General features: G+C 46.9%; 2 protein-coding genes across 3 annotated transcripts in view; both read left to right on the forward strand.

The window, feature by feature from the left end:
* Positions 1–6,927, forward strand: part of LOC109907784 (nuclear receptor coactivator 3) — a 114,774-nt gene extending 107,847 nt beyond the window's left edge. The window contains exons 14-21 of one of the 2 annotated variants that reach the window (XM_031793963.1): positions 49–279; positions 470–581; positions 691–1,180; positions 1,266–1,367; positions 2,318–2,558; positions 2,702–2,879; positions 2,960–3,197; positions 3,350–6,665. In XM_031793963.1, coding sequence (XP_031649823.1) covers positions 49–279; positions 470–581; positions 691–1,180; positions 1,266–1,367; positions 2,318–2,558; positions 2,702–2,879; positions 2,960–3,197; positions 3,350–3,361 — 1,604 coding nt within the window. In that variant the 3' untranslated portion in view covers positions 3,362–6,665. Of the gene's footprint in view, positions 1–48; positions 280–469; positions 582–690; positions 1,181–1,265; positions 1,368–2,317; positions 2,559–2,701; positions 2,880–2,959; positions 3,198–3,349 lie in introns of both variants that reach the window. The other variant, XM_031793964.1, reaches the window with a different exon arrangement.
* A 3,203-nt stretch (positions 6,928–10,130) lies between these two features.
* The window catches only part of LOC109907786 (RNA-binding protein 38), a 35,698-nt gene continuing 18,680 nt past the window's right edge, over positions 10,131–27,148 (forward strand). The window contains exons 1-3 of the mRNA XM_020505994.2: positions 10,131–10,665; positions 16,213–16,336; positions 20,190–20,244. Coding sequence (XP_020361583.1) covers positions 10,456–10,665; positions 16,213–16,336; positions 20,190–20,244 — 389 coding nt within the window. The 5' untranslated portion in view covers positions 10,131–10,455. The remainder of the gene's footprint in view (positions 10,666–16,212; positions 16,337–20,189; positions 20,245–27,148) is intronic.

The raw sequence follows: 27,148 nt of genomic DNA on the forward strand, positions 1-27,148 counted from the left end.
GTTGATGCTTTGTAAGAAAAATCTCATCTGTGGTTTGTGTCTCCCCAGGGCCGATGAACAGGGGCATGGGGGTTCCCCAGCGCTCTCCCATGGGGGGGTCAGGGGATTGGGGGATGCCCCGCTCCAGTGCCAGCCCCGTGGGCTCAGCTGGTCACCCTTCTATGATCCGCCCTGGCATGGACTACAACTCCAAAGGCATGATGGGAGGTCCCATGGTGGGCAGGTCCAACAGTGTTCCTGGCACTAGATCCATGCTGCAGCAACAGCTGATGGACTTGGGTACGTGTGTATGCGTTTGTCCATCAAATAAACATGGTCGGATGTAATCTCTGTGTATCTGTCTGTGTATGCATGTGTCTATGTGTGTCTGTAATCCGTAGTAATTGATTCTGAGCGATGGAATATCTGGTTAATATGTGTTGTGTGTGTGTGTGTGTGTGTGTGTGTGTGTGTGTGTGTGTGTGTGCAGGATGTTCTGGTGAGATGGGGATGGGGATGAGTCCGTTCAGTCAGCAGGGCCAGCCCAACCAGTCTCCCTCCTGGCCTGACAGTGTGATGGGCATGGAGGGCAACCACAACAGGTAAACTGGTCTTCCATAGTAAGATTTGTTCTAATATATGATTTATACCAGGACAATTGGCAGCCAATTTTATCATGTCATACTTTTAACGGTTCTCTGGGTGTTTCAGGCGTCAGTTTGGGAACGCCCTGGATGAGCTCCTGGCTCCGCCCACCACCAGCGAAGGCCAGAGTGACGAGCGGGCGCTGCTGGACCAGCTGGACTCTCTGCTCAACAACACGGATGGCATTGCCCTGGAGGAGATCGACCGGGCCCTGGGCATCCCCGACTTGGTCAGCCAGGGCCAGGGGCCAGAGCAGCACGGTGAGCCCTTCCCCGGCCAGGACCCCTCCATGGTGCTGGAGCAGAAGCCTCTGTACGGCCAGGGCTACCCCGGTCCCCCCTCCATGGCCATGCAGTCAGCCTACGGGGGGAGCCCCATTCAGGGCCAGCTCCAACAGGGGAGCTTCGGCCCCATGCTCTCCCAGATGGGCCAAGGGGGCAGCTTCGCGGGGATGGGGGGGATGGGTCACCCTCGCGCCAACATGATGAGACCCAGGATGATGAGTGCCACCAAACCCATGAGGCTCCAGCTGCAACAGAGATTACAGGGCCAACAGGTTAGAGACACACACACATACACACATACAGATAAACGCACACAGGACTTTATGTTGACAGGTTCTTATTTCCTTCCTCCCTCAGTTTATGAGTCAGACTCGACAGGGGATGGCCATGAAGATGGAGAACCCTGGGGCGGGTAACCCTGGCATGAGGCCGGGAATGCAGCCTGGCATGGGGGGACAGGTAGGCACTCCCCTCTCCTCCACATACACACAACCTTTTTTATTTTTTTATTTCACCTTCAGTTCTCATTTGCAACTGCGACCTGGCCAAGATAAAGCATAGCAGTTCGACACATACAGCAACACAGAGTTACACATGGAGTAAACAAAACATAGTCAATAATACAGTAGAACAAATGAAAACAAAAAGTGGATGTACAGTGAGTTTAAATGAGGTAAGATACGGGAGTTAAGGCAATAAGTAAGCCATGGTGGTGAAGTAATTACAATATAGCAATTAAACACTCGAATGGTAGATGTGCAGAAGATGAATGTGCAAGTAGAGATACTTGGGTGGAAAGGAGCAAGATAAATAAATAAATACTGTATGGGGATGAGGTAGGTAGGTAGATGGGCTGTTTACAGATGGGCTATGTACAGGTGCAGTGATCTGTGAGCTGCTCTGACAGCTGGTGCTTAAAGCTAGTAAGGGAGATATGAGTCTCCAGCTTCAGAGATTTTTGCAGTTCGTTCCAGTCATTGGCAGCAGAGAACTGGAAGGAAAGACGACCAAAGGAGGAATTGGCTTTGGGGGGTGACCAGTGAGATATACCTGCTGGAGCACGTGCTACGAGTGGGTGCTGCTATGGTGACGAGTGAGCTGAGATAAGGCAGGGCTTTACCTAGCAGAGACTTGTAGATAACCTGTAGCCAGTGGGTTTGGCGACAAGTATGAAGCGAGGGCCAACCAATTCGAGTGTACTGGTCGCAATGGTGGGTAGTGTATGGGGTTTTGGTGACAAAACGGATGGCACTGTGATAGACTGCATCCAGTTTGTTGAGTATTTGGGAGCCACTTATGCCTAACCTTTCCTTCTTGTACATTACACACAGCCAGAACTGTAAATACACACACACACACACACACACACACACACACACACACTCACTACACTCCTTCTCTGTCCCCAGCCTGGCTTCCTGAATGCCCAGATGATGGCCCAGCGTAGCAGGGAGATGGTGACCATGCAGATGAGGAGACAGAGGATGATGATGCTAATGCAGCAGCAACAGCAGCAGGCGGCAGCGGCGGCCGCCGGGGGATTCAGCCCCCCTCCCAACGTCACCGCCCCCGCCGGCATGGACACCCCCATGGGAGGCCCCAACATGGGCCAGCCGGGCCCCCAGCAGTTTGGCTACGGGGGAAACTACGGTGAGTTTGGGTTGGTTTGACCTGATGGGCCACAGAGTGTTGCTGCTCCCTAGTGGTGAGTTTGTGTACTTGCAGTGAGACATGGAAGTGTGTGTGGGTGGTGTGTGTTCCCATGCTATAGCTCATGTAACATGTCCCTTCAGGTATGACCCAGCAGGGTGACCCGTCGTTCGGCCCTGCGGGCGGCAGCCCCCCCAACACTATGATGTCAGGCCGCCTGGGTCCTCAGAATCCCATGATGCAGCAGCATCCCCAGGGCGGACCCATGTACCAGAGTGCCGAGATGAAGGGCTGGCCGCAGGGAGGCATGGCCCGCAACAGGTGTGTGACAGAGAGAGAGAAATAACCTAGAACAACCAGTGAACTAACTAACCCACCTCCTTCCCTTCCTGTCTCTCCAGTACGTACCCCCAGCAGCAGTTTGCCCAACAGGGTAACCCGGGGCAGCAGCAGTTTGCCCAACAGGGTAACCCGGGGCAGCAGCAGTTTGCCCAACAGGGTAATCCGGGGCAATACGGGGGCATTATGATAAATGGGGGCATGCCTGCCAACGGAGGAGGGGGCCATATGGGCCAGATGGGGGGCCAGATGGGGATGAACCCCATGGTGATGGGACGTATGCCGATGGGGCCTGATCAGGTACACAGCTGTGTATGGATTGTGTGTGGGTGTGTGCATGAACATACAGTAAGCATGTGTGAGTGTTGTCAAAATTTATGTACGCACGCAGAGACACACACACACACACTCGATGTCTACACAACTAACCCCATTACCTCTGTTCCTTACAGAAATATTGCTGAATGAGACCGAGGCGTGTGGTGGAACAGAAACGGATTCAATGTGATCCCTTTCAGAGAGAGGAGTGCAGTGCTCAGTGTGTGCCGGACCAAATGTACGTGTGAGTGGTATTCTACTCCCACCAGTTGGGGGTGCTGTTCCTCTGAACTCAAGGACAGTCTCACAAAACAAGACCGAGGACACACTCTATTCTACATGCAGTTACATGAGACACGCCATGACCCACCAACACACACACACACACACTCAAAAACAGTAATGTATGTAAAGCGGAGACGCACTGTGACACACACACACACACACAAACTGACAGATACACAACTGTTTCATTCCTCCATCAGTCTTTAGTGATGTAGTTTCATTAGTCCTCTCTCTGGGTTCTATGTCTCTGTACTGGACACACGCCACTCGCTGGACCAAACAGACTGAAGCGGGGGACACCCAACTAATAATGATCTGGCTCTGACAGACACGGACGGGGGGACGGATGGACAGACATGAGAAGACATCCTCTCGTGGGATGTAACTAACGCTTTGTTCACCTCTAGGCATGGGAATTCTCTCTCTGCTTCGGGAAACACTGGAGGAAGTATTCCCTAGTTCTGGTCCTGAAGGACCTCTGTGTATGCAGTGTATCCCATCCGGTCTCTGAATACACTCTTAATGAATGACATAATACATATGATGTAGTCCCATTGCTGGAGAAGGTGGGAGTTGCTTGTAATCACTGACACAGGGTCAGCTATTTTCACATCCCCCTAATAGTTAAGATTAGGGACACTGATCCTAGATCTGTGGTCATGGGCAACTTCTACCTCTATAAGATAAATTACTATGCTGATGAGCAGGCCTATAGTCAATGAAACAACTCAGAAGTAAGTCATTGAGAGTCAGTATACATACACAGTGGTCCTGCAGGAGACTGGGTTAAGGTACGACAGAAATAAATACTAGTTGGCTGTGATTGCACTTTACGGAAAGGCTGTCGTCAAAAGGATTGTGGAAATATTTCTTGGTCATAGAGGCCTTTACCCAAGAATGAATGCATAACAGAAAATCTTGTTTTGCTTTTGTGTGTGTCGGAGGATGGGGACTATTTTGATTGGAAATGGATTACCGTGACGATCATTATTCTAAATGGTTAACCAATTGAAAGGCAGTAAGCACAGATTTTATAGAACACTTTCTTCTGCAGTGTGTTGATTATGGGAAAGATAGTGGATTTCAAAGGTTCTGATAATTAAAGTCGATCCTTAAAATGTGCTGACCTATTTCAGAGGGCAAAATTACCCTCAATATCTATACAACTATTCATAAATGATCATTTAAAAAAAAAACATGAGTATATTGTATTTTTAAGGAGGAATTCGTAAGATTTACATTCTTGGTTACCTCATGGAACACTTGATAGCGATTTTTGCCAGTTATTGAATGAGTTCATTCCTAAAGTAATCCACACACTGTGAAAGAAAGGGTATCCCTGATTTTAATGTATGTTTATGCAGATTTCTAGCAATAATCTTTTGTCTTGGTTCTCCTGTGAGGGCAAAGTGAAGCACCATTTACTCAAAGTCAAAGCGATGGTAGTGCAGTATTAGGATGCGAATCATCTTGTTTGAATTTTTTTAACATTTTGTCTGTGAATATAAATTGTATATACGCTTCAAATGTATTATATATATATATAAATATATGCTTTTGTAGGTCACATACTGTTTTTGCACAGATTGTCAGGCTAGATATTTAAAGTATAATTTTCTTATTATGTCGTAGGTCAAAACAGCTTTTATTTTCAATACTTCAACCATGGGCGAAAATCAAGGGGCTATTTCTCTGATCAATACTGAAATACTTTGGCTCGATTTCTCTCAGAAAGCTACAACTGCCACTTTTGTTCTCTCAGAAAACACTTTTTTTTATTTGTGATCTATAAATCATACATTTCTCTTTTTCAAAGACATTGTGTATATTTAGAGATGCTTGTGTGATCCTGTCATTTTCTATTAATAGATTTGTTTTTGTTTTGTTTTAAGAGCAATCAAACACACACAATGCCAGATGAGGTTTCATGTGATTGTGTTAGACTTATGAGAGTCCATGTTTCTTACCAGTGTGTGGATTGATATTTTTTAGATAGGGCCCTATGACTCCAATGGCTCTAGTACTCAGGCTCCCAAGTGACACAGTGGTCTAAGACACTGCATCTCAGTGCAAAAGTCATCACTGCAATACCTGGTTCAAATCCAGGCTGCATCACATCTGGTTGTGATTGGGAGTGCCATAGGGTGGCGCACAGTTGGCCCAGTGTTTGGTGTGGTAGGCTGTCATTGTAAATAAGAGTTTTTCTTAACTGACTTTCCTAGTTACATAAAGGTTAAATAAAAAAATACAAATAGTTCCATTCCGTATAATTCCATACTCTATAATTGGCCAGGCTACTTAACAGCGACTATGTGCTCACAGGTATGCTATTATAGACAACCCAGAGTCGTTACAATATCAAGACTGCTTCTCTAGTTTTCTCCCCTTCCGTTGGGCACAGATGCTGGTTTTGTGGTGGTCGGTTTTTACTGTATGTGGGCAGTAACACTGCGGTTAGTTATATTTGTGGCTTCGCTTTGTCAATAGGAAGAGTCAGCTCATGTTGAGGAAGGCTGTAAACTAGAGGGTTATTTGGATTTCCCTCTCTCTCTCTGTCTGGTTTGAAGGTTATTTTGGGACATTTGACATGGTTTTATGTTGAACCTTGATTTTGCATTTACATTGTAGTATTTTCTGTGAAGCTTTGTGAGAAAATCTTTTAAGACATGCTCAATCCAAAGATTTTTGTTTTGTCATTCTGCAGTGCTTAGAAACCAGTTGTAGATGGTGCAAGTACTCTACTGGTGTGTGCATTTCTCTGCTGCACAACCTACATGTAATCAGTTTTTCTTTGTGTGTGTGTGTTCCCATTCATACACCACATAGAGTTAACATGGGTCTGATTCTGCTGAAGTGATTTGAATCTTGTTTGTAATTGTTGTTTTATTTTCTTGATTTTTATCTCTTATAAATGTATGGCCAGTTCAAAGTTGTGGTGCGCGAAACAGTTCTTTCATGAGATTGACCACTCAGAAAAGAAGCTATTTTAGTGGCACTAACCTGAGGTAGAACGTCTGACGATAAGAGACTATCCCATGGACTCTAAACTATTTACAATGGCTTCAATGCTGAAGACGGCTATCTTATCTTTTAACACAATGGAGAGTATCTTTAAGCTGTTTGATGGAAACTTCATTACATCATGGAGTAGCCTAGAGTGAATTTTTTTTGTTTCAGTCTTGATGAAGTATATTAAAAAAATATTTGCCTACTGAATATTCAAAATAACTGTTTTCCGTGCTTTTGCTTAAAAAAAAAAAAGATTCCTCTTGATGTATAAGATGGGGGAATAAAATAACACTGGGGGTGGGGGGGGGGGGGGGGGGTACACGGTCATAATTTCAGGATGTAAATTACTGTCGCATTTTTTCTTACTTGTTTCTTGATGTTAATATTGATGTAAATACAAATTTATATTTAAACATTACATTGTGTGTGTGTTGTGTTTCATTGAAGTAACAGTACGTTTCAAAGTTCCAAATTAGCTTGGCCAGGGGGGAAGGGAATGAGATCTTGGGTTAGAGGGTAAAGCACTGGACTAGATGATAAAGAATAGGGCCACTTATCATATGCGTACAAATGATGTCTGGAGACTGAGGGTCTGCGTGAACTAGGGAACCAGAGGTGAGAGAGTGGGAGGAGGTGAGAGTTGTCTCTGATGGGGGGGTGGTTGGGTTATTGTATGGTGGGTCAAGAGGAAGATGGTGGGTACAGTTGGCTGCAGAGGTGCCAGCACATGTCATTTGGAATATGGGGTCTCCTTGCCACTGTACTACAGTGGTAATCTCAAACCTTTTCAAACAAAAGATGAATTTGAGACTAAATGCACACCAAGATCCTATCGCTGTCATCAAAAACAAAATGTCTCAGCCCTTCTTTGTCTCATTGTTTAGTAGGCCTACTGAAGGTCAGAACATTGTATTGAATTGGCCTCTCCACGTGTCCTTTTCCCACACAGAGAGAGAGAGAGAACCAAAAAATGTGTGCAGGGTAGTCATGCACCCCTAAAAATCTGAGTGGGCACAAAGTATGTGAAAATGGCCTGGGGGTTGGTCCGGAGGGGGCCAGGAAGTTGGAGAATTTAGCATTTTTCAAACACCTGAAACTGCTTTTTTTGCCATAATCATTATGCTTAATTCTATGTAAAAAAATGAAAAAGATTTTTGTGTGTATCTAAGCATACCTCTTGAGCTGTCTGTAACTAAATATACTTCTCTGCATCTATGTTAAAATCTGGATAAAAGATTGAAAGAATGTGAGTCTTATTCAGTACATTTAGTTTTTGCTTGCTTTTCTGAAGTCTACCAACCTTACCAGCAGGCATGCCAGCTAGTTAGACAAGCTAGCTACTCTAACTTGATTGATGGCCTGAAATGGGTTCTTGGTAGCTAGTTCTGAGGTTTGGAGATTGGTAACCTATCTGGGCTAGCTAAAGCTTCATAAAATTCCTAGGTGGCTAGTAGTTTTACAGAGAAACAACTTTTTTTTTCTTTCTTAACAGAACATATCTGAGGGGTCACGTGTCCCCTACGGGCATGACGCCTATGTGTGTCAGTGGAGGCTGATGAGGGGAGGACTGCTCATAATAATGGCTGGAACGGAGCAAATGGAATGGTCATGTGTTTGATGCATTTAATACCATTCCGCTCCAGCCCGTCCTCCCCACATAAGATGCCACCAATGTGTGTGTGTGTGTGTGTGTATGAGCGAAAGAGAGAGTGTTTGCGTGGGCCCTGACAGTGAATCTCAGTAATACAAAAATAAGGTCCAGTTGCCAGGACCACAAATTCCATCTCGACAGCGTTGCCCTAGACCACACAAAAAACGATACATACCTTGGCCTAAACATCAGCACGACAGGTAACTTCCACAAAGCTGTGAATGATGCAAGAAGGGGCTTCTACGCAAATCAAAAGGAACATACATTTTGACATCCCAATTAGGATCTGGCAAAGAATACTTGAATCAGTTATAGAATCAGTTATGGTTGTGAGGTCTGGGGTCCGCTCACCAACCAAGAATTCACAAAATTGGACAAACACCAAATTGAGACTGCATGCTGAATTCTGCAGCAACATCCTCTGTGTACAACACCAAATAATGCATGCAGAGCAGAATTAGGATGATACACCTACAGAGAGATTAACGTAAAGAAGAGTCCCCTAAGCAAGCTGGTCATAGAGCTCTGTTCACAAACAGACCCCACAGAGGCCCAGGACAGCCACACAATTACACCCAACCAAATCATGAGAAAACAAAAAGAGAATTACTTGACACATTGGAAAGAATTAACCAAAAAACAGAGCAAATTGGAATGCTATTTGGCCCTAAATAGAGTACATAGTTGCAGAGTACCTGACCACTGTGACTGACCCAAAATTAAGGAAAGTTTTGACTATGTACAGACTCAGTGAGCATAGCCTTGCTATTGAGAGAGACCGCTGTAGACAGACCTGGCTCTCAAGAGAAGACAGGCTATGTGCACACTGCCCACAAAATGAGGTGGAAACTGAGCTGCACTTCCTAACCTCCTGTCAAATGCATGACGATATTAGAGACACATATTTTCCTCAGATTACACAGACACACAAAAAAAATCAAAAACAACTCAAATTTGGATAAACTCCCATATCTATTAGGTGAAATACCACAGCAGCAATATTTGTGACCTGTTGCCACAAGACAAGAGCAACCAGTGAAAAACAATCACTGTAAATACAACCCATATTCATGACTATCTATTTTCCTCTTTGCACTTTAACTATTTGCACATTGTTACAACACTATAAACAGCCATAATATGATGTGTAATGTCTCTATACCTTTGATACTTTTGTGAGTGTAATGTTTACTGTTCATTTCCGGTTGTTTATTTCACTTCGGTTTATCTATTCCACTTGCTTTGGCAATGTAAACATATGTTTCCCATGCCAATAAAGCCCTTTGAATTGAGCCGGAGAGAATACATGGTCACCTCAACATTACAACCTTTTATCTGGTCTTTCCTGTGAATGGTCACCCCTGGCGTGCGCTTTTGTCTTTAATCGTCTCAATTTCCTCTCACCTCAACTGACGTTTTATGGGCGTTACTGTCTCTAGCCAAGCCTTTTGCGCTTGCTGTAGCCCTTAATCAAAAGTGAAGGTGATGTTTTATGGTCAGCAACCTGGAACTTATAAAATGACAGCAACTCAGAATAAACCAGTTCGATGAACATGGGCGCCAGTTTCCATGTTACTTGGAACCAGGTCCACGCCGTTTCAATTCATTGTAATACGTTTTCCGTAGTCGTATGTCTTAGAACTCGACATAGTCCCGAAAGGCTGAAAACTCCTACATGAGTCGAATCAAAGCCTAGGCTATTAGCCTACACGTTAAGATGACCTATTGATCACGGTCAAGTATGTTCGTGTGGATTCGTTGCAGCATAAAACGGTGTTCTTTGTGTCTTCAAAAGACAAAGACAGGTGTTAGGAGAACGTAAGGGTGCAGCTGGGAGGGCGTGAGCTGCGGAAAGACGTCACATATAAAGTTCACAGGGGGCGTTGCTTCGCTTATGTATTGGCCAAAAATGAGAGTGGGCGTGTCTGAAACTCCCCTAATATAAATATATATCGCCCCCCCCCCCCCCTTCCTCCTGTACGATATTTCGAAGGAGTATTCAAGACACCTGTCAAGAAGGACCTGGAGTGTAGCCCGTACGTTGGTCGCCCTGCTTCGATATAACTCAAAGCATGGAATAAATAAGTATTTTTTGCATCGATACAGCCCGGACGAATCAAGCCTGATTGCGCGCTTGAAAACCAAACCATTGCGCATTTAAATCTTCCATCTCTCCAGCACCAGTTGTGTTGTTTAGAACTTTGATATACCGCCTGTGACTGTTTATATTGTTTATATTGTTTATACTAAACCCCATAGACGGTTTAGTTTTTCCATTCGGACGCAGCCGGAGAAATGCTTTTCCATCAATTTGTTAACGGAGGTCTGGAGACAATGCATCCCACTATTCAGAATGACACTACTTTCACTAAGATTTTTGTCGGTGGTTTACCTTATCATACCAACAATGCATCCCTTCGAAAATACTTCGAGACGTTCGGGGATATTGACGAGGCCGTGGTGATAACGGACAGACAAACCGGGAAATCCCGAGGATACGGCTTTGTAAGTGAATCCTACTTCATCTAACACGCTGTGCAATACCCCCTTCCAAATCCTCCATAACCTTCCTTTGGCGGGACACGACGCATGTCAGGCTGACTGTCTGCTGTTATTTTCTGCCCGTGTTCTTTGTTTAGAAACCATTTCATTTGACTGTAAATGAAACGTATTGTAGGCTACAGGAAGTGGACTACTGTAACGTGTGAGAAATTGTGTGAGTAGTGCACTACAGAGCGCGTTCCAAAGTGTCAGTTATTGAGCGCACAATATTTTTGTTTCCCTTGGTGTCAAAACTCAGTGGTATCATGTAGCTTCACTGATATTTATTTTGATTACACTTTATATTACAAAAGGCTTATAACAAAGTTACTACATTGTAACCAATGATGAAAGTGCCTTGTGACAGATAAGAAGGACCCAGATTAGATTTTCTATCACAGGATACTTTCACAAACTGTTCCCTTAGTCACCTCGAATTAGGCCACTGTAAATGCTTACCCAACCACCTTGAATTGAGAACATATTGAAAGTGAGGCTAAAGTTTCAGTTGTGTTTTACTGGGTAGGCTGGGCCCACTGCACATTTCCCACACCCAAATGTAAAACCATTACGTTTCATTGGCATTTTCTGTATGGATCTGTACATGTGCTGCTGACATTCCCTTATGTATTGGGCTGAAGGTGCTTGTGTAATCTGCAAAGCAAAGAGCACTGGTTCTTAACTTGGTGTTGCACACTTTGCTTCAGCCAACAAGGATGTGCAGTGTTTGTGGCGTTGCAGTCACATGTTTTATCATGAGTAGATTATCTCTTACAAAGTGTAACATCAATTATCTCAGAGTCCTGAATAACAACCCGCTCCCTCTCCAATCACACACACACACACACACACTTCCTCTCATACACAGACAAATACACACACACACACACAATGATGAACAACATCAAATATATGTGTATAATGTGAGCGTGAGGGTTTTATTTGCTCTGAAATATATCACACTAATTTGCACGCAGGTTTATTTACACAGTTCAGAACAGTGTTTTTAACCATGTGTAAAAGATAGTTGTAGTACGAATAGTAGGGGAAGATAAGTAAACGGAAAAATATTGGTTGTATTTACAATGTTGTTTGTGTTCCACTGATTGCCCTGTTTTCATCGCAACGGGTCACATGTTGCTGCTATGATTGCACATTGCAATTGCGGTATTTCACCAAACAGATAAGGGAGTTTATCAATGTTTGATTTGTTTTCAAATTCTTTGTGGGTCTGTGTGATCTGTGGGGAATATGTGTCTCTAATATGGGCCTACCTTTGGCAGGAGTTAAGGAAGTGCAGCTCAGTTTCCACCTCATTTTTTGGCAGTGGGCACATAGGCAGACCTGGCTCTCGAGAGAAGAAAGGCTATGGCAGCCTCTCTCAATAGCAAGGTTATACTCACTATGCTTTTTTACATTTTGGGTCAGTCACAGTGGTAAATTTTTCTGCCACTGTGTATTCTCTGTTTAGGGTCAGATAGCATCCAGTTTGGTATGTTTTTTTTTGTTGATTCTTTCCAGTGTCAAATAGTAATCTTTTTGTTTTCTCATAATTTGGTTGGGTCGAATTGTGTTGCTGTCCTTGGCTTCTGTGGAATCTGTTTGAGTTTATGAATAGAGCCCCAGTGTAATGTATACGCTGGGAGTCGGAAAGCAAGTTCAGGGAGTGAATCATTTAATAAATAAACAAACATGGACAAAACAAGAAACACGAGTAGCAACACAGCGTGTTAGAAACAACGGAACAGAAACAATAACTCCTAGTGAAAGAACCAAAGGGAATGACATGTATAGGGAGGTAATTAGGCCGGTGATTGAATCCAGGTGAGTCTGGTGATGCGCTTAATGATGGTGACAGGTGTGCGTAATAATGAGCAGCCTGGTGACCTCAAGCGGGACAGTACCCGGTACCCGGAGAGGGAATATACGGGACAGTACCCCCTCCCTAACGCGCGGCTCCAACCGCAGGACGCTGACCAGAGGGACGGTCCCAAGGACCAGTCTCTTCTGCTGAGGTGCGGGAGCCGGCTAAGGCGCGGGAGCCTGACGAGCCGACCGGGCCATTGGAGCCTGACGAAGCAGCCGAGGCATTGCAGCCTGCCGAGCCAACCAAGTCTTGCGAACCTGATGAGCCAGCTGAGGCATGGGAGCCTGACAAGCTAGCTGAGGCTTCCTCGGTAGATTCGGCAACGGATGCTTGACTGGACAACCAGGTCTTGTTACTTGACGAACCTGCTCAGGCATGGAAGCCTGACGAGCCAGCTGAGGCATCCCCGGTTGCGGCACCCGGACCCGACGTCACCTAGACTCACAAAAAAACTCCCTGATGCTCCGCTTTGGTGAGGCGTTATTCTGTAACGGACCCCAAACCTCACAACAATGGAGAGCAATGGGTTCTATAACTGATTTAAAGTATTTTTGAACAGATCCTAATGCTTGGGATGTCGAGTTTTATGTTCCTTTTGATGGCATAGAAAGCCCTTCTTGCCTTGTCTCTTAGATCGTTCACAGCCTTGTGGTTTAGGCCGAGGTAGGTATAACTCTTTGTGTGCTCTGGGGCAACGGTGTCTAGATAGAATTTGTATTTGTTGTGCTGGCAACTGGACCTTTTTTTGGAATGCCATCATTTTTGTCTTACTGATTTACCGTCATGGCCCAAGTCAACCAATCTGTGCAGAAGATCTCGGTGCTGTTGTAGGCCCTCCTTGGTTTGGGACAGAACCACCAGATCATCAGCAAACAGTAGACATTTGACTTCAGAGTCTAGTAGGGTGTGGCCGGGTGCTGCAGACTGTTCTAGTGCCCTCACCAATTCATTGATATAAGACTCTGGCCAGTTTATTAGGTAAACCCATCTAGTACTGGGTTGGACCCTTAACAGACAGAATTATTTGGGGCTTGGTGTTCAATCTTGCTCAATTGGTATCATGGGGCATCACGTGTGCCAGGAAAACATTCCCCACACCAGTCACCACTGCCACAAGAATGCACCATTGACACCAGGCAGGAAAGGTCCATGGACTCCTGCTGCTTATGCCAAATCCTGACTCAGCCGTCAGCATGACGCAACAGGAACTGGGATTCGTTTTTCTACTTCTCCAGTGTTGGTGATTGTGTGCCCACCAGAGCCCCTTCTTGTTTTTAGCTGATAGTAGTGGAACCCGGTGTGGTCGCTTGCTGCAATAGCCCATCCTTGACAAGGATCCACGCGTTGTGTTCTCCGAGATGCCGTTCTGCACACCACAGTTGTACTGCGCCGTTATTTTTCTGTATGTGGCCCGCCTTTTAGCTTGCAAGAATCTTACCATTCTCCTTCGACCTCTATCAACGTGCTGTTTTCACCCACAGGACTGCCGCTGACGGGATGTTTTTTGTTTGTCGTTCCATTCTCGGTAAACCCTAGACACCGTCGTGCGTGAAAAGCCCAGGTAGACAGCTGTTTCTGAGATACTGGATCATGTCACGCTCAAAGATGCATTGGTCACTAGTTTTGCCCATTCCTAACGTTCAATCGTACGTACACTAACTGAATGCCTCAATGCCTGCCTGCTTTATATTCTGTAGCTATTTGTGTTGTTTGTTTAATGTGTTCCAATTTCCCCAGAAGTGATTTGGTTCTATACATTCACATTGAGCTGTTTTCTGACATGCTGTTCCTTCTTTTTTCTTAGCGTATTTCGGTTCTGTTTTAGTGAAAATGTAGATTCTGGTTTTCTCGGTCTCTTCGTTTTTGGTTGGATAGGTATCTTAATTCTGGATTTGCATTCTTCATCAAATCATTTCTCATTGTTAGTTTTCTTAGTTTTTTTCGCTGGACTTTTTAGAATTTGATATGTTAGCTAATACTGTAGGTCAAATATACTGTTCTGTGTCTATTCCCTGTTTCACACCTGGTAGTTTGGTGGATGTGAATACCAGCTCTCTGTAACCTATAGGGCAACCAGTGGGTCCGTCTCCGCTATACCATATTTCTTGCAGGGTGACAATGTCTGTATTTCTGATTTCTTTGGTGAGGTCTGGGTTCCTTCTCTTTAGGCCAAAAGCCTACTCATGGGGTTGCTCGTCTGTGGGAGGTGTGGACCTACTCACTTTGGGTGGAGGAGTCGTCACCAACAGAGCTTCTCCTGCTGTGCTCTCTCTTTGATTCTGTGAAAGTCCTGTCGGAAGTGTTTGATGTTGCCCTGCACGGCCACTGTTCCAGGCTGTCTCAGTTTCAGGGTCCTCCTTTTTCACTATTCAGATTTTCCACCCTCTGCCTCTGATGGGGTAGTGTGCTTATGTTCCCAGTCTTGTAATCGTCCACAAATAGGGTCTCTGGATTGTCCCTGAGGAGCTTCTGTTTGTACTGTTTTTCATGCAGTCTCTCTCCCTTTGTTCCCCTCCTACTCACTTTCTCTCTCTCCCCCTCCCCATTTATAGCTCAATGCTCTCTTTCCCTCCCTCCCTCCCTCTCTGGGGTAGGCTGTGTGTTGTGTGTTAGCAGAAGGTAATCCCCTGGTCACAGAGGTGTGACGTGTTGGCGCTCTGAGACAAGGCTGCAGTTTCTTTTTGACTTCCTTCCACACAGACAGACACCACCCCCCTTTGTCAAGCTGTGTGTGGTTATGAGAAAAGGGGGGGGGGGGGGGGGGGGAGAGAGAGATGGATAAAAAGACAAGAGAGCGATGAGGGGAGCTGAGTTAAAGCAATGCATATTTTCCCTACATGCCTGTTCATACTCATGTTGATGAGTTTAGCAAGCCAACCAGTGCGTGTTCTGTCTCTGGCCCAGGCCCAGGCCGGACAGTCTTCCCGTTTTCAACCCTGACTTACCATAGCAGTCTAATTCCCCCGGCAGCCTTCAGAAACACAGCAATCAACCCGTCCAGAGCACAGACAATGTTCGCATAGGACTCCAGAGTATGATGCTTTGAAATAAAAGCAGAAAAAGAACGCCGTCCCATTAGTGCCCTGTACTGTTACTAATTTCATGTTTCGGTTCACTTCGCCTCATTTATTAGCAGAGTTTGGGACTACTCTTACTGTAATGCCTTAATCTATACTGTAATAGATGCAGTCACAGCTGTGTGTGTGTGTGTGTGTGTGTGAGAGAGAGAGAGAGAGAGAGAGAGACAATGAATGTGTGTTTCAATGTACCATGTTACTGATTGCTCTTATTTAGCATCCCCTTGTTAGTAAAATAATGATAGAATTGAAAGATACCCTTCCCCCCTCCCTGCACACAAAGACGCCCACCATTCCCTGTGATAGGTCAGGATGCCGGTGCCCCCTAACCTGAGAGACTTACTCCCCCACAGCAGCAGACGGCTCAGCCCTGAAATCCTCTGTTTCATACTTTACCATCACACACTATGTTATAACCACACAGGATCTTACTATCTATTAGAGCTCAAAGAGTATGACCACTGACACGCTTTACTGGGATTACAGGGATTTATTGGTGAGATACAAGTTACCGGATTGATCACTTCCTGACACCCAAACCTGTGTGTTCTTTCCTCTTCCTGTCAGGTGACTATGATGGACAGAGGGGCAGCAGAGCGGGCATGTAAAGACCCCAACCCCATCATCGACGGTAGGAAGGCTAACATCAACCTGGCCTACCTGGGAGCCAAGCCACGCAGCCCACAGACAGGTGTTACACACACACACACACACACACACTCTTTCTCTCATACACAGACATACAGGTGAGCGCAGCAGATGACACACTCTGTTGGCTACTATTATAGCTACATTCCTCTAGATTATATGGTACACAGACAACACACTTGGTGACACACACAGCTTCTCCCTGAGGGGGCCGTGTAGTCAGGCTCGTACAGTGTTAACTACTAGCCTACCACCAGCCTGTTAACCACCAGCCTACCACCAGTCTACCACCAACCTGTTAACCACCAGCCTACCACCAGTCTGTTAACCACCAGTCTACCACCAACCTGTTAACCACCAACCTGTTAACCACCAACCTGTTAACCACCAACCTGTTTTCCACCAACCTGTTAACCACCAGTATGTTAACCACCTGTTAGCCACCAGCCTGTTAACCACGCAGCCCACAGCCTGTTAACCACCTGTTAACCACCAGCCTGTTAACCACCAGCCTGTTAACCACCTGTTAACCACCAGCATGTTAACCACCAGCCTGTTAAGCACCAGCCTGTTAAGCACCAGCCTCTTAAGGTATAGGGGGCAGCATTTTCACTTTTGGATAAATAGCGTGCACAATTTCAACTTCCTGCTACTCATGCCAGGAATATAATTAGTGCATACTAATGCATATGATTAGTAGATGTGGATAGAAAAAACTCTGAAGTTTCTAAAAACTGTTTGAATCATGTCTGAGTATAACAGAACATATGTAGCAGGCAAAACCCAGAGGACTAACTGTTCAAAAATTATTATGTTTTGCCTCTGACTGTTCCCTGACTTGTCTTTGCCAAGGGACATTTCATAGGAACCTGTTTTCAGTTCCTACCACTTCCACTGGATGTCACCAGTCTTTGTAATTTGGTTGAGGTTATTCATTTGTGCAATGAAGAAGAAGCACATCCTGGACCAACGTTACACTATTGAGAGTTACGCAAGACGTAAAAAGGAGCATGGTTTGTTTACTTCCTGTATTGAACACAGATAGCCCCGTCGACAATTTGATCGATGATTAACTTTTTAAAATACCTGAAGTTGTATTACAAAAGTAGTTTGAAATATTTTGGCAAAGTTTATAGGCAACTTTTGAAATGTTTTGTAGTGCGTTGCGTTTTTTGGCAGCAGTTTTTTTCTGGATCAAACGCGTCAAATAAATGTACATTTGGATATATATGGACGGAATTAATCAAACAAAAGGACCAATTGTGATGTTTATGGAACATATTGGACTGCCAACAAAAGAAGCTTGTCAAAAGGTAATGCATGTTTTATATTTTATTTCAGCGTTTTGTGTAGCGCCTGCAGGGTTGAAATATGCTACCCTCTTTGTTGACATTGTGCTATCATCAGATAATAGCTTTTTATGCTTTTGCCGAAAGGTTTTTTAAAATCTGACATGTTGGCTGGAGTGTAGCTTTAATTGAGTATCTATCTTACATGTGTGATTTAATGAATGTTTGATTTGATATCATTATTTGAATTTGCCGCGCTGCGTTTTTCCTATTTTTTTCCCCCAAGTGGGACGCATGCGTCCCCTATACCATAGGAAGTTAATGTGTGAAAGTTACATATTTCTAAAAAATATTATTGAATTTCGCGCGCTTCCTTTTCAGCGGAATGTTGTCCAGTGGTTCCGCTAGCGGAATGCCTGCCCTAGAAAGGTTAATGCAACCGCTGTGTCAGATTTCAAAAAGCCACAAAAACCATACAACCATTTTCCAACCAAGAGAGGTGTCACAAAAGTCAGAAATAGCGTTAAAATTAATCACTTACCTTTGATCTTCATCTGGTGGCACTCCCAGGTTTCCATGTTTAGACAATAAATGTTCTTTTTGTTCGATAATGTCCCTCTTTATGTCCAAAAACCTTGTTTCGTTGGTGTGTTAGTTCAGAAATCCAAAGGCACAATGCGCGCTCTCAACATCAAGACGAAAAGTCAAAAAAGTACAATAAAGGTTAGTAGAAACATGTCAAACGATGTTTAAAATCAAGCCTCAGGTTGTTTTTGTCATAAATAATCAATAATATTTCAACTGGACAAAAGCTTCGTCAATAGAAAAGGAGAAACAAGAAAGGCGCGTTCCCGATCACGCCGCAGCACTCATGGCTGGAAATGTCCACTGTCCACTCATTGAAAGTGCTAGATCTCCCTCATTTTTCAGAGTAAAAGCCTGAAACAATTCCTAAAGACTGGCCACATGTAGAGAAAGCCATAGATATCGTGAACTGGGTCCTAAGTCTTTGTATGGTGGATAGGCTTTCAATGGAAAAACAGCCTTTCAAAATAATAGTGCTTCCTGGTTGGATTTTCCTCAGGTTTTCGCCTGCCATATAATTTCTGTTATACTCACAGACCTTATTTTAACAGTTTTGGAAACTTTAGTGTTTTCTATCCAAATGTATATGCATATCCTAGCTTCTGGGCCTGAGTAGCAGGCAGTTTAATTTGGGCACGCTTTTCATCCAAAATTCCGAATGCTATCCTAGAGAAGTTAACCACCAGCCTGTTGATCACCAGCCTGTTACCTACCAGCCTGTTGATCACCAGCCTGTTAACTACCAGCCTGTTAACCACCAGCCTGTTACCTACCAGCTTGTTAACCACCAGCTTGTTAACCACCAGCCTGTTAACCACCAGCCTGTTAACCACCAGCCTACCAACCACCAGACTGTTAATCACCAGCCTGTTAACCACCAGCCTGTTAACCACCAGCCTACCAACCACCAGACTGTTAATCACCAGCCTGTTAACCACCAGCCTGTTAACCACCAGCCTGTTAACCACCAGCCTACCAACCACCAGCCTGTTAATCACCAGCCTGTTAACCACCAGCCTGTTAACCACCAGCCTACCAACCACCAGCCTGTTAACCACCAGCCTGTTAACCACCAGCCTGTTAACCACCAGCCTACCAACCACCAGCCTGTTAATCACCAGCCTGTTAACCACCAGCCTGTTAACCACCAGCCTGTTAACCACCAGCCTGTTAACCACCAGCCTACCAACCACCAGCCTGTTAATCACCATCTTTTTCCCATTGACTCCACACACTCACTCTCCTCTCAGCCTGTGGAGAAAATACAGGGATGAAATCTAGGACACCACTATATAGATGACAGGATGTCATTTTTAGATGTAGCATATGTGTGAATGACGCACAGCAGTATACTGTACCTCTGTTGGGGCGTTGTTGCTATGTTACACTCCAAACATGCAGTTGATGAGATGTCAGAGCATGGTATTTTGGTATTTTCTGTGAGATGAGAGAGTCTGTGTGTGGGTGTGTGTGGTGGTGGGGGTGATCATGAGAGGGGGGGGGGGGGGGGGGGAATAACAGCAGATCTGACTCTTCCTTGTCCTGTGTGACTCAACTCACCCAGGGAGTCATGATAAACAAAACATTACCATGTGAGAGGAAAAAGGAGTTTGAAGGTAGTGAGATATTGAGAGGGAGGGAGAGCGCAATACAAGGAAGGAAGGAAGGAGAGATGAGTCTCCTATCTTCACATTCATGGTGAACTCAGTAGTCAACGAGGTCAGAGCTGTGTGTGTGTGTGGTTTCTTGTCAGTGTCCCCGTAGATTCTCGGTTTCGCTTATTTAAACAGTGCCAGAGTCTGTTCAGCTCACCAAGGGAGAGAAAGACGGAGGGACAGAGAGATGAAATGTAAATGAGTGGTAGGATCTCTTCCTCCAGGCACCCTGTCCCTTATGCAAGCTCTGTATGTCTGTCTGTCTTGGTCTGATTTCCGTCTTGTCCTCTCAGATGATGTCCCTCACTGCTGTTTTTATATAGTATCTGATGGTCTCTGACCCTGCTGGGTTCTCTCTGCCACACAGGTTTCTCCATCGGTGTGCAGCAGGTCCATCCCGCCCTGATCCAGAGGCAGTATGGGTAAGAAGGAACCACTCTCTCCGTCTCTGTCGGCCTCTTCCCCTAATCTCTTCCTTTCATCTTTTCCTCTTGCCAATCTGTCTGTCTAGTTGTGTGTTCGGCACATGTTGTAACTGACAGTCCCAGTGGTCTCATAGAGTCTGAGAATGACCCCTCAGCCAGCTGTGCTACCATCAGTTACAAGAGAACACAACTCAGTGAGAATATCCAGACACTGACTTGCTTCACTTAACTGGCGGGCCTGCTGCTGTTTCCTAACATGGATACATTTGGACATGGGGATATTCTTAGCCTGCTTATGGCTCTCCCTCCCCCTCTATCTTTCTTTCCTTCTCTCTCTCTCTTCCTCCCCCTCAGTATCTTTCCTTCATCTCGCTCTCCCTCTATCTTTCCTGCATCTCTATTGCTCTCTCTCTCTTTACTCCCCCTCTGTATCTTTCCTTCTCTCTCTCTCTTTCCTCCCCCTCTGTATCTTTCCTTCTCTCTCTCTCTTTCCTCCCCCTCTGTATCTTTCCTTCTCTCTCTCTCTTTCCTCCCCCTCTGTATCTTTCCTTCTCTCTCTCTCTTTCCTCTCTCTCTCTCTCTTTCCTCCCCCTCTGTATCTTTCCTGCTCTTTCCTCCCCCTCTGTATCTTTCCTGCTCTTTCCTCCCCCTCTGTATCTTTCCTTCTTTCTCTCTCTCTCTCTTTCCTCCCCACTCTGTATCTTTCATTCTCTCTCTCTCTTTCCTCCCCACTCTGTATCTTTCATTCTCTCTCTCTCTCTTTCCTCCCCACTCTGTATCTTTCATTCTCTCTCTCTCTCTTTCCTCCCCACTCTGTATCTTTCATTCTCTCTCTCTCTCTTTCCTCCCCACTCTGTATCTTTCATTCTCTCTCTCTTTCCTCCCCACTCTGTATCTTTCATTCTCTCTCTCTCTCTTTCCTCCCCACTCTGTATCTTTCATTCTCTCTCTCTCTCTTTCCTCCCCACTCTGTATCTTTCATTCTCTCTCTCTCTTTCCTCCCCACTCTGTATCTTTCATTCTCTCTCTCTCTTTCCTCCCCCTCTGTATCTTTCCTTCTCTTTCCTCCCCCTCTGTATCTTTCCTTCTTTCTCTCTCTCTCTCTCTTTCCTCCCCACTCTGTATCTTTCATTCTCTCTCTCTCTTTCCTCCCCACTCTGTATCTTTCATTCTCTCTCTCTCTTTCCTCCCCACTCTGTATCTTTCATTCTCTCTCTCTCTTTCCTCCCCCTCTGTATCTTTCCTTCTCTTTCCTCCCCCTCTGTATCTTTCCTTCTTTCTCTCTCTCTCTCTTTCCTCCCCACTCTGTATCTTTCCTTCTTTCTCTCTCTCTCCCTTTCTCCTCTCTTCTTTCTCTCTCTCTCTCTCTCTCTCTCTCTTTCCTCCCCACTCTGTATCTGTCCTTCTCTCTCTCTCTCTTTCTCCTCTCTTCTTTCTCTCTCTCTCTCCCCCCTCTATCTTTCCTTCATCTCACTCTCTCTCGGCCATGGTTGACCTACACAGATCGATGAGCTACTAGTCAAACCATTACAACACCTCCTTACACACACACTTCCAGGGAACGAGTGTGTTGTGAAAACAGGCTGAGTAGAGAAGTGAGGGGTTGGCCTGTGAGTCAGGGTGTGATAGATGGGTGAACAGTCTCAGTGGCATGGGATGTGCGTGTGCTTGTTTGTGTGTCTGTGGGAAAGAGCACTGTTGACACTTAAAACAGTTTCAGTCAACTCACTCATACTGGTAAGTGGCAGGCTAGTTCTGAGTATTCGGTACCAAAGTTATTACTGTGATCTACAATGAGTGGACAAAACATTAGGAGCACTTTACTAATGTTTTGTTGCACACCCTTTTGCCCTCAGATCAGCCTGAATTCATCGGGGCATGGACTCTACAAGGTGTCGAAAGCGTTCCACAGGGATGTTGGCCCATGTTGACTCCAAAGCTTCCTTACACTTCTGTCAAGTTGGCTGGTGTCCTTCGAGTGGTCGACCATTCTTGATACACATGGAGTGTGAAGTGTGAAAAACTCAGCAGCGTTGCAGTTCTTGGCACAAACCGGTGCGCCTGGCACCTACTACCATGCCCCTTTCAAAGGCACTTACATCTTTTGTCTTGTTTAAAAATCCCTCTTTAACTTGCCTCCTCCCCTTCGTCTACACTGATTGAATTGGATTTAACAGGTGACATCAATAAGGGATCATAGCTTTCACCTGGTCAGTCTATGTCATGGAAAGAGCTTTTGTGCATGTTTTGTACACTCAGTGTACTTCACAACTAACTTAGTTTGACCCAGAAATAAAATGTCTCTGGCATTTGTTTGGTCAGAAGGGAGATGACCAGAGCTGTCCATGGTTTCTGATGAGTGCTATACTATATTAGGCTAAATGATCCTTTCCTATTCTGTGAGGCCAGTCTGATTGGGGTGTGTGTTCTGTGGGAGCAGGGATTGTGATAGGCCCTTCAAACCCCCATGGCTCGCAGGGCTATTAATATTGCAGCCGCTGGCTTTCAATTATTGAATGATATATTGAGTGGTAAGGGAATTGAGGCTGACCCAAATGAGCCTGTGAATGAATTATGGTGGGCTGATTGAATGTCTCCTTCAGAGAACCAATTGACAATTAAAGCACAAGTGCACCCTCTCTTCTACTGGGTTTGATCATGATAAAGTCGCTGTCTGTCTGCCACAACAATGAAAAGGACTTCCTTTTTTCTTAATCTTTTGCGGAAGTCACTTGGTATGGGTTGGATTGATCTATCTTCATGAAGTCTTGACCCCCCCCCCCCCCCCCAAAAAAAAAACCGGTCGGTCGGTCGGTCGGTCGGTCGCGGTCGGTCGGTCGGTTCGGTCGGTCGGTCCGGTCGGTTCGGTCGGTCGGTCGGTCGGTCGGTCGGTCGGTCGGTCGGTCGGTCGGTCGGTCGGTCGGTCGGTCGGTCGGTCGTCGGTCGGTCGGTCGGTCGGTCGGTCGGTCGGTCGGTCGGTCGTCGGTCGGTCGGTCGGTCGGTCGGTCGGTCGGTCGGTCGGTCGGTCGGTCGGTCGGTCGTCGGTCGGTCGGTCGGTCGGTCGTCGGTCGGTCGGTCGGTCGGTCGGTCGTCGGTCGGTCGGTCGGTCGGTCGGTCGGTCGGTCGGTCGGTCGGTCGGTCGGTCGGTCGGTCGTCGGTCGGTCGGTCGGTCGGTCGGTCGGTCGGTCGGTCGAGGCGGGCGTGGTCGGTCGGTCGGGTCGGTCGGGTCGGTCGGTCGGTCGGTCGGTCGGTCGGTCGGTCGGTCGGTCGGTCGGTCGGTCGTCGGTCGGTCGGTCGGTCGGTCGGTCGGTCGGTCGGTCGGTCGGTCGGTCGGTCGGGTCGGTCGGTCGGTCGGTCGGTCGGTCGGTCGGTCGGTCGGTCGGTCGGTCGGTCGGTCGGTCGGTCGGTCGGTCGGTCGGTCGGTCGGTCGGTCGTCGGTCGGTCGGTCGGTCGGTCGGTCGGTCGGTCGGTCGGTCGGTCGGTCGGTCGGTCGGTCGGTCGGTCGGTCGTCGGTCGGTCGGTCGGTCGGTCGTCGGTCGGTCGGTCGGTCGGTCGGTCGGTCGGTCGGTCGGTCGGTCGGTCGGATCGGTCGGTCGGTCGGTCGGTCGGTCGGTCGGTCGGTCGGTCGGTCGTCGGTCGGTCGGTCGGTCGGTCGGTCGGTCGGTCGGTCGGTCGTCGGTCGGTCGGTCGGTCGGTCGGTCGGATCGTCGGTCGGTCGGTCGGATCGGTCGGTCGGTCGGTCGGTCGGTCGGTCGGTCGGTCGGTCGGTCGGTCGGTCGGCGGTCGTCGGTCGGTCGGTCGTCGGTCGGTCGGTCGTCGGTCGGTCGGTCGGTCGGTCGGTCGGTCGGTCGGTCGGTCGGTCGGTCGGTCGGTCGGTCGGTCGTCGGTCTGTCGTCGGTCGGTCGGTCTGTCTGTCTGTCTGTCTGTCTGTCTGTCTGTCTGTCTGTCTGTCTGTCTGTCTGTCTGTCTGTCTGTCTGTCTGTCTGTCTGTCTGTCTGTCTGTCTGTCTGTCTGTCTGTCTGTCTGTCTGTCTGTCTGTCTGTCTGTCTCTGTCTGTCTGTCTGTCTGTCTGTCTGTCTGTCTGTCTGTCTGTCTGTCTGTCTGTCTGTCTGTCTGTCTGTCTGTCTGTCTGTCTGTCTGTCTGTCTGTCTGTCTGTCTGTCTGTCTGTCTGTCTGTCTGTCTGTCTGTCTGTCTGTCTGTCTGTCTGTCTGTCTGTCTGTCTGTCTGTCTGTCTGTCTGTCTGTCTGTCTGTCTGTCTGTCTGTCTGTCTGTCTGTCTGTCTGTCTGTCTGTCTGTCTGTCTGTCTGTCTGTCTGTCTGTCTGTCTGTCTGTCTGTCTGTCTGTCTGTCTGTCTGTCTGTCTGTCTGTCTGTCTGTCTGTCTGTCTGTCTGTCTGTCTGTCTGTCTGTCTGTCTGTCTGTCTGTCTGTCTGTCTGTCTGTCTGTCTGTCTGTCTGTCTGTCTGTCTGTCTGTCTGTCTGTCTGTCTGTCTGTCTGTCTGTCTGTCTGTCTGTCTGTCTGTCTGTCTGTCTGTCTGTCTGTCTGTCTGTCTGTCTGTCTGTCTGTCTGTCTGTCTGTCTGTCTGTCTGTCTGTCTGTCTGTCTGTCTGTCTGTCTGTCTGTCTGTCTGTCTGTCTGTCTGTCTGTCTGTCTGTCTGTCTGTCTGTCTGTCTGTCTGTCTGTCTGTCTGTCTGTCTGTCTGTCTGTCTGTCTGTCTGTCTGTCTGTCTGTCTGTCTGTCTGTCTGTCTGTCTGTCTGTCTGTCTGTCTGTCTGTCTGTCTGTCTGTCTGTCTGTCTGTCTGTCTGTCTGTCTGTCTGTCTGTCTGTCTGTCTGTCTGTCTGTCTGTCTGTCTGTCTGTCTGTCTGTCTGTCTGTCTTCTGTCTGTCTGTCTGTCTCTGTCTGTCTGTCTGTCTGTCTGTCTGTCTGTCTGTCTGTCTGTCTGTCTGTCTGTCTGTCTGTCTGTCTGTCTGTCTGTCTGTCTGTCTGTCTGTCTGTCTGTCTGTCTGTCTGTCTGTCTGTCTGTCTGTCTGTCTGTCTGTCTGTCTGTCTGTCTGTCTGTCTGTCTGTCTGTCTGTCTGTCTGTCTGTCTGTCTGTCTGTCTGTCTGTCTGTCTGTCTGTCTGTCTGTCTGTCTGTCTGTCTGTCTGTCTGTCTGTCTGTCTGTCTGTCTGTCTGTCTGTCTGTCTGTCTGTCTGTCTGTCTGTCTGTCTGTCCTGTCTGTCTGTCTGTCTGTCTGTCTGTCTGTCTGTCTGTCTGTCTGTCTGTCTGTCTGTCTGTCTGTCTGTCTGTCTGTCTGTCTGTCTGTCTGTCTGTCTGTCTGTCTGTCTGTCTGTCTGTCTGTCTGTCTGTCTGTCTGTCTGTCTGTCTGTCTGTCTGTCTGTCTGTCTGTCTGTCTGTCTGTCTGTCTGTCTGTCTGTCTGTCTGTCTGTCTGTCTGTCTGTCTGTCTGTCTGTCTGTCTGTCTGTCTGTCTGTCTGTCTGTCTGTCTGTCTGTCTGTCTGTCTGTCTGTCTGTCTGTCTGTCTGTCTGTCTGTCTGTCTGTCTGTCTGTCTGTCTGTCTGTCTGTCTGTCTGTCTGTCTGTCTGTCTGTCTGTCTGTCTGTCTGTCTGTCTGTCTGTCTGTCTGTCTGTCTGTCTGTCTGTCTGTCTGTCTGTCTGAGCTTATGTCCCCAGCCTTGGTCTGTCTGTCTGTCTGTCTGTCTGTCTGTCTGAGCTTATGTCCCCAGCCTTGGTCTGTCTGTCTGTCTGTCTGTCTGTCTGTCTGTCTGTCTGTCTGTCTGTCTGTCTGTCTGTCTGTCTGTCTGAGCTTATGTCCCCAGCCTTGGTCTGTCTGTCTGTCTGTCTGTCTGTCTGTCTGAGCTTATGTCCCCAGCCTTGGTCTGTCTGTCTGTCTGTCTGTCTGTCTGTCTGAGCTTATGTCCCCAGCCTTGGTCTGTCTGTCTGTCTGTCTGTCTGTCTGTCTGAGCTTATGTCCCCAGCCTTGGTCTGTCTGTCTGTCTGTCTGTCTGTCTGTCTGAGCTTATGTCCCCAGCCTTGGTCTGTCTGTCTGTCTGTCTGTCTGTCTGTCTGAGCTTATGTCCCCAGCCTTGGTCTGTCTGTCTGTCTGTCTGTCTGTCTGTCTGAGCTTATGTCCCCAGCCTTGGTCTGTCTGTCTGTCTGTCTGTCTGTCTGTCTGTCTGTCTGTCTGTCTGTCTGTCTGTCTGAGCTTATGTCCCCAGCCTTGGTCTGTCTGTCTGTCTGTCTGTCTGTCTGTCTGAGCTTATGTCCCCAGCCTTGGTCTGTCTGTCTGTCTGTCTGTCTGTCTGTCTGAGCTTATGTCCCCAGCCTTGGTCTGTCTGTCTGTCTGTCTGTCTGTCTGTCTGAGCTTATGTCCCCAGCCTTGGTCTGTCTGTCTGTCTGTCTGTCTGTCTGTCTGAGCTTATGTCCCCAGCCTTGGTCTGTCTGTCTGTCTGTCTGTCTGTCTGTCTGAGCTTATGTCCCCAGCCTTGGTCTGTCTGTCTGTCTGTCTGTCTGTCTGTCTGAGCTTATGTCCCCAGCCTTGGTCTGTCTGTCTGTCTGTCTGTCTGTCTGTCTGAGCTTATGTCCCCAGCCTTGGTCTGTCTGTCTGTCTGTCTGTCTGTCTGTCTGAGCTTATGTCCCCAGCCTTGGTCTGTCTGTCTGTCTGTCTGTCTGTCTGTCTGAGCTTATGTCCCCAGCCTTGGTCTGTCTGTCTGTCTGTCTGTCTGTCTGTCTGAGCTTATGTCCCCAGCCTTGGTCTGTCTGTCTGTCTGTCTGTCTGTCTGTCTGAGCTTATGTCCCCAGCCTTGGTCTGTCTGTCTGTCTGTCTGTCTGTCTGTCTGAGCTTATGTCCCCAGCCTTGGTCTGTCTGTCTGTCTGTCTGTCTGTCTGTCTGTCTGAGCTTATGT

This window comes from Oncorhynchus kisutch, linkage group LG17, assembly GCF_002021735.2.
Source record: "Oncorhynchus kisutch isolate 150728-3 linkage group LG17, Okis_V2, whole genome shotgun sequence".
Lineage (NCBI taxonomy): Eukaryota > Metazoa > Chordata > Actinopteri > Salmoniformes > Salmonidae > Oncorhynchus > Oncorhynchus kisutch.